At 32.3% G+C, this 12536-nt stretch overlaps 1 protein-coding gene across 5 annotated transcripts in view; it reads left to right on the top strand.

Annotated features, from left to right (window-relative positions):
* The first annotated feature begins 609 nt into the window (after window positions 1–609).
* Window positions 610–12536, top strand: part of LOC143249332 (S-phase kinase-associated protein 2-like) — a 31230-nt gene continuing 19303 nt past the window's right edge. For 3 of the 5 annotated variants that reach the window (XR_013027736.1, XM_076498980.1, XM_076498979.1), the window contains exons 1-2: window positions 610–765; window positions 3459–3720. Coding sequence is in view for 4 of the 5 variants with exons in the window: in XM_076498980.1 (XP_076355095.1) it covers window positions 698–765; window positions 3459–3720 (330 nt within the window). In the remaining variant the exon portion in view is untranslated. Of the gene's footprint in view, window positions 766–3458; window positions 3721–9708; window positions 10570–12536 lie in introns of those variants that run through there. The other 2 variants (XM_076498981.1, XM_076498982.1) reach the window with 2 other exon arrangements.

The following is a 12536-nucleotide window of genomic DNA, read 5'->3' as shown; positions in this document are numbered from 1 at the left end:
TAACCCTAGCGTAGCTTTACGCGAAATGAAAAAATAAAAATCAATAAAAACGCTCACAAGCACTAAACAGTAATAACCAGTCATTTTATATAGCTACTTTTGGAAACACTAAATCAAATTTTAATGTTTCTTAACATAAACTCCAGCTCACTAGTTGCTTAATGTAAGACTGAAGGTTTATAACACACACAAAAAAGGAGTTTTATGTCCGTGGTGGGTACTGGTAGTCTATAGTGTAGCTTTGTGCTTAATTACAAATAAACATAAACTGAAGAATATTTCAACATAAAGAAATTTTTAGGTAAACCTAAACAAATTTAAAACCCGAGCAGTTTAATGTGTTTTAGGATTCTACAATTTTTAATACCGACTATTAATATTTCATTGTTAAAAACTGATGAATATTTATATCAAACAATGTCTTGTAATTTCCGATAATACTCATATGAATATTTCTGTATTAAAGAAAAAAAAAACTATTGTTAAATAAATGATTAAGGAATAAATGTAAAAAAAAAAGTATTGTATGAAAGGTCCTTCAAAATAAAACAAAGAAAAAAAATATCAGTAATCGAATAACTCACGTTTCAGCTTTTCTGTGTTGATACCACTGGGCCTACGCCGAAATATTAAGTGTTTTGGCTCAAGAGCAGACCTCTGGGTGAAGCATTTGTTGAAAGAGTGCGCTTTCTGTAAAATGGCGCGTAAGTTGAAGAATAAATCTTCTCAATCTCTTATTACCGAAGGGAAACAAAATCAAGCGAGGTAGGCATGCGTATACTTATTTTGAATAATTATTCTTTAACTGTAAATTCACTCTAGAAATATATATATATATATATATAACAAATCTAATAAAGCTAATGGAACCACAAGTTACAGTTATTACAGGTGTTTGATGCACATTAGCATTACGAATAAAATATTAAAATTGTAATTCTTGTGTTGACAACACATAAAGTTTGACCCCTTAATTGGATAATTGGAGATAAGAGATAACGTATTTCTCATTCTTAAATATAATTTATAATTTTTATAATTGGTTAGCTTACCTACGATATTTGTGTTTTGACAATGTCATTCTCACAGTCACATCGCTGTGAAAATAGCCTTGAGTCTGAAGTATTATTTTCGTGTGAATTTTGTTACTTGGTTATTCTTATACCCTAAAATTAACTGTAAGTGAAAAAAAAAAGTTTCAATAGATTGCGAAGGGGTGTGACTTAAATACAAACATGTATTAACCCTTAAAATTAAACCCAATACAAAGTGTTAATATAAGTTGAGAAGTCGCGATTGTCGTTGCTTGTAAAAGTTGTGTTGTTTCAGAGGCCATCTGATCTTATTTCACTTATAATTGGAAACTGTGGTAATTAATAGAACGGGTTATTTACGTTGGAGTAAAAGTGCTTTTTTTAACGGGATATGAAAGCCAATTCCATATTCGAATTTTTACAAAATATAGGCTAAATATGGATAAACATTTGTATGTAAAGTGGTAAAGCTCGCACCTTGAAAATTGTCTATCGATTTTCACAGTGCCGTGAAAATAAGCACTGCATTTTTTTCATGTATTCTCAAAGCATGAAGTATTGTATATATAAATGATATTTTGTTTTCAATATTGTGATATTTCCTTTAGGCAAAACTGTTCCAAGTATCAAACAAATTTTATGATTTTAGTATAAATGTAAGTTATACACAATCCACAAAGGTTATTTTGGCCCTTCAAGAATGTCTAGTCTCCTATCCTTACTGAAACAGAAACCACGAAATTTAGTTTTGATTCCCCCTGATAGTTATCAATTGTATATATATATAAAATTATACTCTTGGAAAGTTTTAACTTACCATCCAGATGACAATTTGTTACACAAATTTCCACCATATTTTAGACATATGTCTGATCTCTTGTTTTACTGCCCTTAAAATTTGACATACAAAAAAATTGATGTATCAGTCTTCTCGTTTCCCTTAATCATCTTAAATACTTAATTTAGTTTTCATTTTACTTTTGTTTGACAACCTACCAATTTCTGGAATCATTCTAGCAGACTCCTCCAATAATTCAAGTCAAAACTACAAACAGTATTGCAGAAGAGTCATAATTAATAACTTAGGCCTATAAAATGAAACCATAGGATTTTTAAACTTGTAGTCAGTATTTTTGTAAATAACCAGATATTCTGTTAACATTACCACTTGTAATAGAGCACTCAAGGTTTTTTTCCTCATCCACATAATTAAGAGAATTTCTATTTGAATTGTATACCTAACTGTATAATTTCATAGTGATTTACTCCCATGTCATATGTACCCAGCTGATGAAGCACTGTTGGGTATTTCTGTAAGATAATAGTATCATCATCACAGTCAGCAAGATCTAAAGTTTTTATATTATCATCAAACATAACCAACTTCCAAACTATTTCTTTATCAGTGTAAGTGTGGAATAAAAATGATCTCAGCACAGATGCTTGAAACACCACATTTGTAATAATTCTGCAGTTAAACTGAAATCCATTAATAACAATTTTTCTTCATCCTACCTAGCCCAACCACCAATTTCTTTGAATTTAAGTTTTTCCATAATTTTACTGCAGTAATTTTTTTGTCTATTTTTTGGTAGTGCCTAAATCTACCATAAGAAGTAACATATAAATAAATCTTATTTGATAAGATTTAATTTAAATTATAAATGTATTCTATAAGTGTTAGACTTAAAGAAAAAATAGCATGTACTAATTTAGTTTTGAATGTTAGAACTGTGATTGTAATGGAAATTGCAAAAACGTTTTGATGCTTTTCATACTTAAGACAATTTCAAAGTTAATGAATATATTTATTTTGCAATTTATGCTGTATATTCAAAAACAATTCCAGATGTTTTACTCTTAGATCTTAAAATGAATATTTTGGTCTAGGCTCTAGAATCATTATGTACAGCATACATTCTCAAATACTTGTGATATAATTCACTTTTATAAAACAAATATTTTAAAATATGCTCATGACATTTAACAGTTTTTTACTTATTTGTGTTCCAGTAATGAAATTCATAAATATTTATGTAAGTGTAGACTTCTTTTGAAAGTATATATGTGTTGAAACTGATTTTTAAGCTTCAAATATCTAAGAATGTCCACTGCAGTCCTGGAACAGAATGGAAATTTTTATACAATTATAAAAAGATGCTATTTCTATAGTTTGTTTTCCAAAATCTTTCTTACCAAAGAGTAGCATTCAATAGTTAAATTACAAAAGTTAACTTCTATTAACAGACCCATTTAACACTTTTCTTTATTGATTCAGGAAAAATGTAACAGAATCATAAAGAAACATGCAGTTACTGAAAGAAATTCTTGTGGGAGATTGTTAGATGATCTTGGGTAATAAGTTGTATTGTATTTTCAATTTGAGACTTTTTTTAACAAAATATATAACAATAATTTTTTAAGGAAACGAAAAAAAGATGATCGGTTTGACTTACCAATGGATTGCTCCAGTAAAAAAAATGATAAATTTCTGAATCAACATGAAAGAAGGTCTTTATCCACAAATCAACCAATTAAGTGGGATGTTAGTACAGCAGTGACAACTGAAATTTTGCAAGATATGGGTGTGAGCTTTCTGAAAGATGATCTTTCTCTTCATAGTTGTCAGGAACCAGAGCCAACTCCTCATTGTATTTCCATTGCAGAACTTAAAGTTCCTCTTAAGGTAAATGATTCATTTAGTTTAAGATACTGGGTTATTTTAACTAATCTTTCAGATAAACAAAGTTTTTGTGATAAATAATAGAAACATAGTTATACCAAAACAATATTTAATTTTGTAAATTTGAGAATTGTTATGTATTCCATTATCAACATTAAAGTCTCAGGAAATTATTTCATGATATTCTAACTAAAAAAAAAATCAACATCAGCTAGTAAGCAAGAAGTTTTGAAACAACCAAAAGTTTAGAAAGAACACCCATTTAAATGGTAACTATAATGGAGTATATGGTAAAATGTATGACTAACATATTTCATAATATTGTTAAGAGAAAACATTATATAAAGAAGGGCAAAATTATAAATGTTTAAATTTTTAAGAAATATATTATTTAAAAATTAGTAATTATTAAATAAATGAAAACAGGGATGAGTGGATGATTTTTATAAATGGAAAGGCTTTCTTTAATAAAGCTGTTTTGAAATCAAGAAGTTTAAAGTTTTCAAGAATGAAGGGATGGTTGTTATTCTTTGCAGTGAAATAAAAGATTGTAGTGGATTAGTTAGCATATGTTCTCTTTGAATTGAAATTCCTGTGTTCACATTTGTAGGGGATGAGTAGTTTTGCTAGTACAGGTAATTTTGGAACTGCTAAAAGTGTATATTTAAACAACTCGTATCCACAGTGATGAGTAGAATGCCTTTGGGTTTAAGCAAGTTTGTAATTGAAAATGTTGGTTAAATACTAACCATTGCTTAATTTGCATGAAATATACTTTGACCATTTTTTTAAAATTTTGGGTTTGGATTTAAAACTGTACACATTAAAAATTGATAAGAATTAGAGGATATTTTGAGAAAGCTTGACATTTTGGTTAGTTCTGGTTTAACTGTTAAGAATGTTTATGTGTTAGATTGTACAACAATAAGATGTAGCCATTCCTTTTAATATGCTGTGGTTTATACTTATATTCTAGCCTTTCTTTGCAATATTTTCACTTAATAACATTATCAAACATGTCTATCACATGTTTTTTGTACATTCATTAAGATCTGTGTTATTTCTAAACTTCTGGTTGCACCAAAAATGATTTGATTAATAGCTGATGATGTTTTTTTGTAGTTAGAATGTTGTGAATTAACTTTCTGATATTTTAATGCTGGTGATGGAATATAAAACAATTCAAAACATCCATAATTGAAAATGTTTTTTGATATTACTTTATTTCTAATGTTTATTATAAACAATTCTGAAAAGTAATCATACTTTTCTAGTATCAAGGAGAAAAACTTAATTACAATATAACTGATAAAACGTAGGTTTAAAGAAAATGTTTAGTATTGTAACCCCAGTTGTGTGTGTTTGTTAAATTAATATAATTGCTCTAGGAAACCTAAAGTAAATTCTCACCAATAGTGATGTTTTTAATTAACATTTAGTCAAACTTCTAAAAGTTCCCATGAAATTTTAGAATGGACACAATGTTTAAAATCCAAAATATTGGTAAAGCTGATATGTTTTATAGTTGTAAAACACTACTTAAGAATTTTACGAAAACATAAATAGTTATAGATGAAGAATATTAGTTGAACACCTTCATGCAAATAGTAGTTAATCTTTTTTGTTTTTCATACAGCACATATTTAAAAAAAGGAAATTAATTAAAGCCCTCTTCACCAAAATATCAATAGTTAACATAGGAAGTACACCATTGTTTTTAGAGAAAATTATTACTGACAGAGTTAAGTAAACAAAATCAAACAGAAAGACTGCATTAAAAACAGAAAATCCAAACCTGTGACTAATTATATTAGTTTGTTATAACCAAAAACAAGCCAAAACAAAAATAAATTAAGAAATAAAACACAATGCAGTAATTGAAAGGATCCCAAGGTACAAGCTATAATATGGGATATAAAATGTACCCTAGATTTTGGAGGTGACTGAAGAAGTAGTACCTACTTTGTGGTGGGGATACACCATCTGTCAGTCTTTACCCACTTTCACCTGTCTCACATAAAGAAAAAATAAAGGAATTAAAATAGAACTTAGGAGAGTGAGATATGGGTGCTCAAGCCCACAATGCCCCACATCTATATCACCCTTCAATACCTGCAGACAGCTTTTTATTATGGTCATTTTGATTTATACCTCTTAAGCTCATTAAGTGCTTCATTATGGTCTTTCTCTTGGATTATTCACTTTCTTGGTGAAAAGCCAAAATAGAATATTTTAGATGTCCTCTTATAATACTATCAGAATTTTTACTCATTTTATATGAATCTAATTCTCTCTTCTCTCTCTATGCAAAACAAGCACATATAGTAAGCTTTCATCATATTATTTTTGTGCTCAATCTCTTAAGACTTCTAATCAATCACTATAAAAAAAAAATCCTCTTCTGCCTTTTATATTTGCCAATCCAGTTAAAAATCTAGCATGCAAAGAGCCCAAACACCCCTTGCCAAGTATTGCAAGTCTACTCAAACTTGCCTACAGTCTTCTGCTGGAAGTTCCCCCTTTTATTACCTCCTCTAAAACATACCCACCTGCCTTTTCACACATTCTCACTTCATTATCTTGAAACACATTAGGTCTGGAGGTTCCTACTTTCTTGCCTTTGGTTACTATGACACATACCTCAAGTTTTCTAGTATACCATTTACTGAAGTTGACTGTTATTTTATCTATAGCTGAAATACTAACTCTAAACTCTCATATTTTAGACTTTTCTCATATTGAGTTCTGTTCTATTCTGCACATTTTCCTTTCAGATTCGACTGTTTGTGTTACCATTACTGCTACTATTGTTAGTTGAGACTTTGCTCCCTGTGTTATCTGTAAGTTATACTAATTACTGAACTTTTCAATTTTAATTAATAAAAGCAAATGAAAAGAAATTTACCCAAAGCTTATCCTTAAATCACAACTTAAAAAAAAAAAGAGGCGAAGAAATTATCATTCACTTTTGTTTTGTTCACTTCTGATATTGACCACATAGGCATTACTGGGTTAATTGAAAGTGAATAGTTGAACGAGAAAATTTATATAAATATTTTTACGTGACAATGCATACATGTTTATATTATCTACTACGTGCTTTTTCATTAATATAATAATACTGAGTTTTCATGTATCATTTAAGTGCCACCATTATCAGGTGTCTAATATCCTCAAATTAAACTTCGTTCAGGCTATAGTGTTGTATTCATAGATACAACTAACACAACGCTGGACTGTCACTACCCTTTAACATTGAGGGGTATGTGTGCATGCGGCACCATTGATATGTGTTGAGGGCCCGGCATGGCCAAGCGTGTTAAGGCGTGCGACTCGTAATCTGAGGGTCGCGGGTTCGCATCCCGGTCGCGCCAAACATGCTCGCCCTTTCAGCCGTGGGGGCGTTATAATGTGATGGTCAATCCCACTATTCGTTGGTAAAAGAGTAGCCCAAGAGTTGGCGGTGGGTGATGATGACTAACTGCCTTCCCTCTAGTCTTACACTGCTAAATTAGGGACGGCTAGCACAGATAGCCCTCGAGTTGCTTTGTGCGAAATTTCAAAAAAAAACAAACAAAGCTATGTGTTGAAGTTTGAACTTGCAGACAATCTAAAATGGCCGAGAGTAAGTCGTCCTTCTAAGTTATGATCGCCATTAACTGTTAAACATACCATAACCAGGATCGGAAAGCGGAGGGTTTTACATTCCGCAGGTACAGTTACGACAGAAAGTGTTTCGTACCCCTGCGTCATGAGTAGTTTTTTCCTTATAACTTAAAAAGTATCACGATTAGGATAATGAAAATATATTATAAATATTTTACTAAAATACATCTACATAAATTTGTATGTAAATTGACGACAAATAAACTGTTTATAAACAAATAACCAAACATAGGAGGAGCAGAAAGTGTTCGTGCGTCTACTTTAATGGTCAGTTGTGTAGCCTTTCAGATGAATTACTTGGCGCAATCTCTCCTCCTAGCCCTCCATGATCATTTGACAGTACTCGACTGGTATTTTCTTCCATTCTTCTTTACAGAAAGCCTCCAACTCTTGCAAGTTTTTCGGATGACGCTGATGACCCCTGGTCTTCAACTCATGCCAAACATTTTCAATTGGGTTGAGATCGGATGACTGCAATGGCCACTCCAGAACGCTTATATGGTTCCTCTGCAACCAGGATTGCACATATTTCGATGTGTGCTAAGGGTCATTGTCGTGCTGAAAGATCAAACGACGCCCAAGCCGCAAGTTCCGAGCATCATTCTTGATATAAGTGCCTGATATATCAACGTACTCTTCTTTTTTCATGATTCTGTTGACGCGGTGAAGGCTGCCTACACCAGAAGAGCGAAAGAAAACCCATAGCATGATCGATACACCTCCGTGTTTAACTGTAGGAACAGTGTTCTTTGGAAGATTTCGTTCCCCCTTCTTACGAAAAATATTGCGAATATCATTGTGGCCGAAAAGCTCAATTTTAGTCTCGTCTGACCAAAGAATACTCTTCCAATAGGTAAAAGGTTTATCTACACGCTTTCTTGCGTACCTCAATCTGCTTCTAAATGAACAGGCTTCAAATATGGAGTTCTACGAAGACGGCATGCTTTGAACCCAGAAGAGTGTAACATGTGCGTAACTGTAGAGATGCTTACTTCAACCCCAGTTTCCCTTATCAGTTTCTGTATGTCATTATGTGTTAAACGAAGGTTCCTACTAACTTCTCTGAGAACCTTCCTCTTGGTTCTCTCTAGAAATTTGGTGGGGCGTCCGGAACGAGGGAGGTTAGCAGTTGATCCTGAAAGTTTAAACTTGGCATTTATGCTTTGAACAGTAGATTTCGGCACATTAAGTTGTGTAGCAATATCGGAAATAGACACGTGAGACTTGTATTTTACAATAATTTGGATTTTTAAATCACTGGAGAGTTTCCTGTTTGCTATGATGACCAAGCAGATAACGATGGAGACGGCTCTAAATTGCCAGAAGTACATTTTTTGCTGGCTAAATTCCAATGTTGATGAACCCAGTGTCTAGTTCTGGAATGGTATAATGTAGTTTATTCGCCAAACTAAACAAAATTTTTACGGGAATATCAGTTTTTTCACACGTTCTGAACTGTACGAACACTTTCTGTTCCTCCTATTTTTGGTTATTTGTTTATAAACAGTTTATTTGTCGTTTAATTTACATAAAAATTTTGTAGATGTGTGTTAGTATAATATTTATAATAAATTACACGTCTAGTAGCCTAATCGTGATACTTTTTAAGTTATGAGCAAAAAACTACTCGGGACGTAGGGGTACGAACACTTTGTCGTTATTGTAAATAGTGTTTTTTATTTTGATAATATGATCACAGTGAGCGACGTCGAACTAGCGTGGATATTAACATCTAGTTTCAATGTGTATATGCCAAGTGTTTTTTATTTCTTATTTTGAAGGCATTTTATCTACACAAGTCTGCATGACAGTTTTTGATTTGAAATACTGTCAATATAAATTACTCATAAGTTGAAATAATCATCCATGACATTCTAATGTCGCCTACTGGCCACTCAGACTATACAGAGACGCCACCAAAACATACACAGCTTACAGATACAAGTTCTATGTACATAGTTCCGTGTTTTATAGCATTTCGCCCCTCACCACCCCGGAAGGGGAATAAAAAATTAAGGGACAATAGACCCGTTTTCAAAGTTATGCAATTACAGTGAATAGAATATTATAGTTTTTAATACAGTATGCGTATTTTTAGAACATTTCGAAGATTATTAGTAAATAATGCAAGGCTTTTGTAAAGTTAAAAAGCCTAAGATACTTGTCTCAAGTTTTGAGAATTTTTTAGTATTGATATGTTCGTGCGTTTCTTTTCGAATGTTGATTGCGTCAGTCCTTCTGATTACCTGCTACCGTTACTTCCGGCAGGTGGCAACATATTAATCATAATCACGTTGTGTCAGGGCTTAGGGGATGATGTCGGTCTCTTTGTCTTAGTGACAGTTGTCATACTTGATTAACATAAAGCCGCTGTTGTAGCGGTTTTTTTTTAATACTTAGTTACAGCGTAGACGTTAGAGATCATAAGTAAAACCTGCAAATTCGCAAAAGTCATGAAACTAAATTTGATTTTAAACGTTCTGAGTTGGTGTACCTGAGACGAGAAGAAAAAGACGTATGATTAGCTCATTTACGTGTTAACTATTACAAATGTCATAAGATGCGACATGTTTCGGTGTTGCTGTTAATGTTGGAAATTGCTTTATCGAAGCCTACCGACAAAACCAAGTGCTTTAAAAAACACGGCCATAATCTCTAGTTAAAAGTAGTAGACTGCTGTTTTGACTGTTATTCTTTGCTAATTGAAGAGCCACGTTTTAATGTTAGGGTTTTTTAGATTGAAGTTTTCTTATGAACTTAGCAAAAAAGGAATTGTACTGTGTTTTGAGTGCATTTTAATGTTTGATATGTAACAAAAAACTTTTCAAATCGATAAAGGGTGAACGTGCTTTAATCAGGTTTTAAACTGACGTTCAGCCAATGATGAATTTAATAGAGAGCTTTATGATTTTAGCAAGTGCTATTAGTCGATATGCCTCAAAGGTTCAAGCTCGTGATTGGCTTATTCACGTGATTTGTTGGGTCGATTCTCTTGTCTGAAATGGAGGGGTGATATGGGTCAGTGAGGTTTTGATTGTATAAAAGAATGAAAACGCAACTTGTTTTAAAAAGTTGCTCGCGGTTGAAAGTGAGTTTTTTAATCGTGTCAGATTGTAGTGATTTCTGATTTTTTTCAAAATGAACAGGAAGAAGCCTAGGCTCATGATATGTTCACACAATCTATATGTAAGTTTAGTATGGGTAATAGGATTTTTATAAGTTGTATTTATTTGTTGGAATGTTTATGTACTTCGATATTTGATCGAATATTTTTCTACAGTTGTATTTCTTGTGCATTGTCAACGTAAATATATAATGAATGTTTCGATAATAAATTTTATCTATTCAATACGTACCTGTGGCAACTACAAGGTAATTTTTCTACAATATTATATTTGGCAGTATTTTTAATTTTTAACACATGAAATGTTAAGATAGAACAATAATATATGGTAAATATTCTTGATAATAGAAATAAGAACATGAAAATTAGTTTCTCAGCAGTAATACCAGTTCTACTGGCGTAGAGTTGAAGATCGCTCCGCCCTGTTTCTAAAAGGTGGGACATTTTCGTTGCTTATTGAGGTTGCATGGGTCTCATTATAGAACTTGAAGCGTAAAGAACATTTCGCCCCACTTTAAACAGGAAGGCACCCGAAACTGTTCTATTTCTTCGCTGCCTAAAAATATCTTGCAGCATCTATGATGACGTTTTACAGTCTGCGGCTTTTTTTTTACATTAAGTTGAATTTCGGCATGCGAGGAGAGAGTCGTTTTATCTCCATATGAATATCCCCGAGTTGGTTACTGTTGAAATCTCGTCTTTGTTGCGAAAGTTAATTGTTTTTTCAAACTTGGGTAATTTAGATTTGAGTGCTTTACACAAGTCTAACATTCAGTTACATTTTGGATGTTGTATGTTACTTTATCCCTTATTGTGGAAAAGCTCAAGACTGGAAAGCAGTGTAGCGAAGACGGAAGGCATTTGGTGGCCTTATGTACATTTTAAAAATATAAACTATACATAGAATGTGTTGTTAAAAGTTTTAACTTAGTTTTATGTTTAATTTTATGCAAAACTACATGAGAACTGCTTGTATTTGTCATGTGTAATGTCAAAGTGATAGGATAGAATGCAGTCAACATCACCCACCACTTCTTGGCCTACTGTTTATCGACACATTCGTGTGTAGTTAAGATATTAAAAACTTGTATTGTTAAGATAAACTGACTCGTGGAACCTACTAAAATGCTCTCAGCGTATTTCACAGATTCCGACAAAAAACAAACAAACGGTGGTAGTATATAACGTTAACAGTGTTCAACTTATTAGGACGTTTGGTAAGACTGTTGTTGGATGTTTAACCCCTGATTTTTCAAATTTTTATGAGTGATTAGAAATCCATGAAAAGTATTAATGCTATAATTGGAAATTACAGGATATCTTGGTAATACTGTATGAAGAAATAGCTTTGACTTGTTTCTCTCTCTCTTTTTTTTTTTTACCTTTACATTAGGAACTGGAAGTAATTCTGAAAAATAATTGTGTAGAAAGCCCTAGATGGAAGGCTAGCTTTCACTTATTTTTTTTTATAACTTCGAAGCAAGTGGGTAGGAATTTCAACGTGTGTGAGTCTAACTCCTGTTTATTTCACTTTCTAACTCCGAAACGATTGAAACAAGAAGAAAGGAAGAAAAAAATCATCCATTAATTTCGAAGTGGGATCAGGTCCGTTCAGTGTTTGTTATATTTACAAAACTGTTGCAACAGGAAGTGGCCAGAAATCGGAATAAAAGGGGGGGTTATGGACGAAGTTAAGCCCCAACCCCCTCCACATACACACACGTATCTTTTTTCTTAATCGAAACAGCAAGAAATCTGAAACGCAAGAAAGAAATGGCAAAAGCGTTGAAAGAAAATACTGGTTAATTAACAATTAAGAAAATATATTGCAACAGATTAAGTTGAGGGGGGACAGCACTTTTAAGAGCTGGATTAGGGGCAGACTATACGCGAATAGTTCGTTTATATAATGAACAATTTGCTACTGGTTGATGTTTGATGTGAGCAAAATTCCTAATAACAAACATTGTTATAAAAATTGATATGTAGTCAATAGGTGACGCTGCGTTTTTCAAATGAAATATTAAGT

Source organism: Tachypleus tridentatus, chromosome 4, assembly GCF_004210375.1.
Source record: "Tachypleus tridentatus isolate NWPU-2018 chromosome 4, ASM421037v1, whole genome shotgun sequence".
NCBI lineage: Eukaryota > Metazoa > Arthropoda > Merostomata > Xiphosura > Limulidae > Tachypleus > Tachypleus tridentatus.
This window is presented reverse-complemented; position numbering and strand designations above follow the sequence as displayed.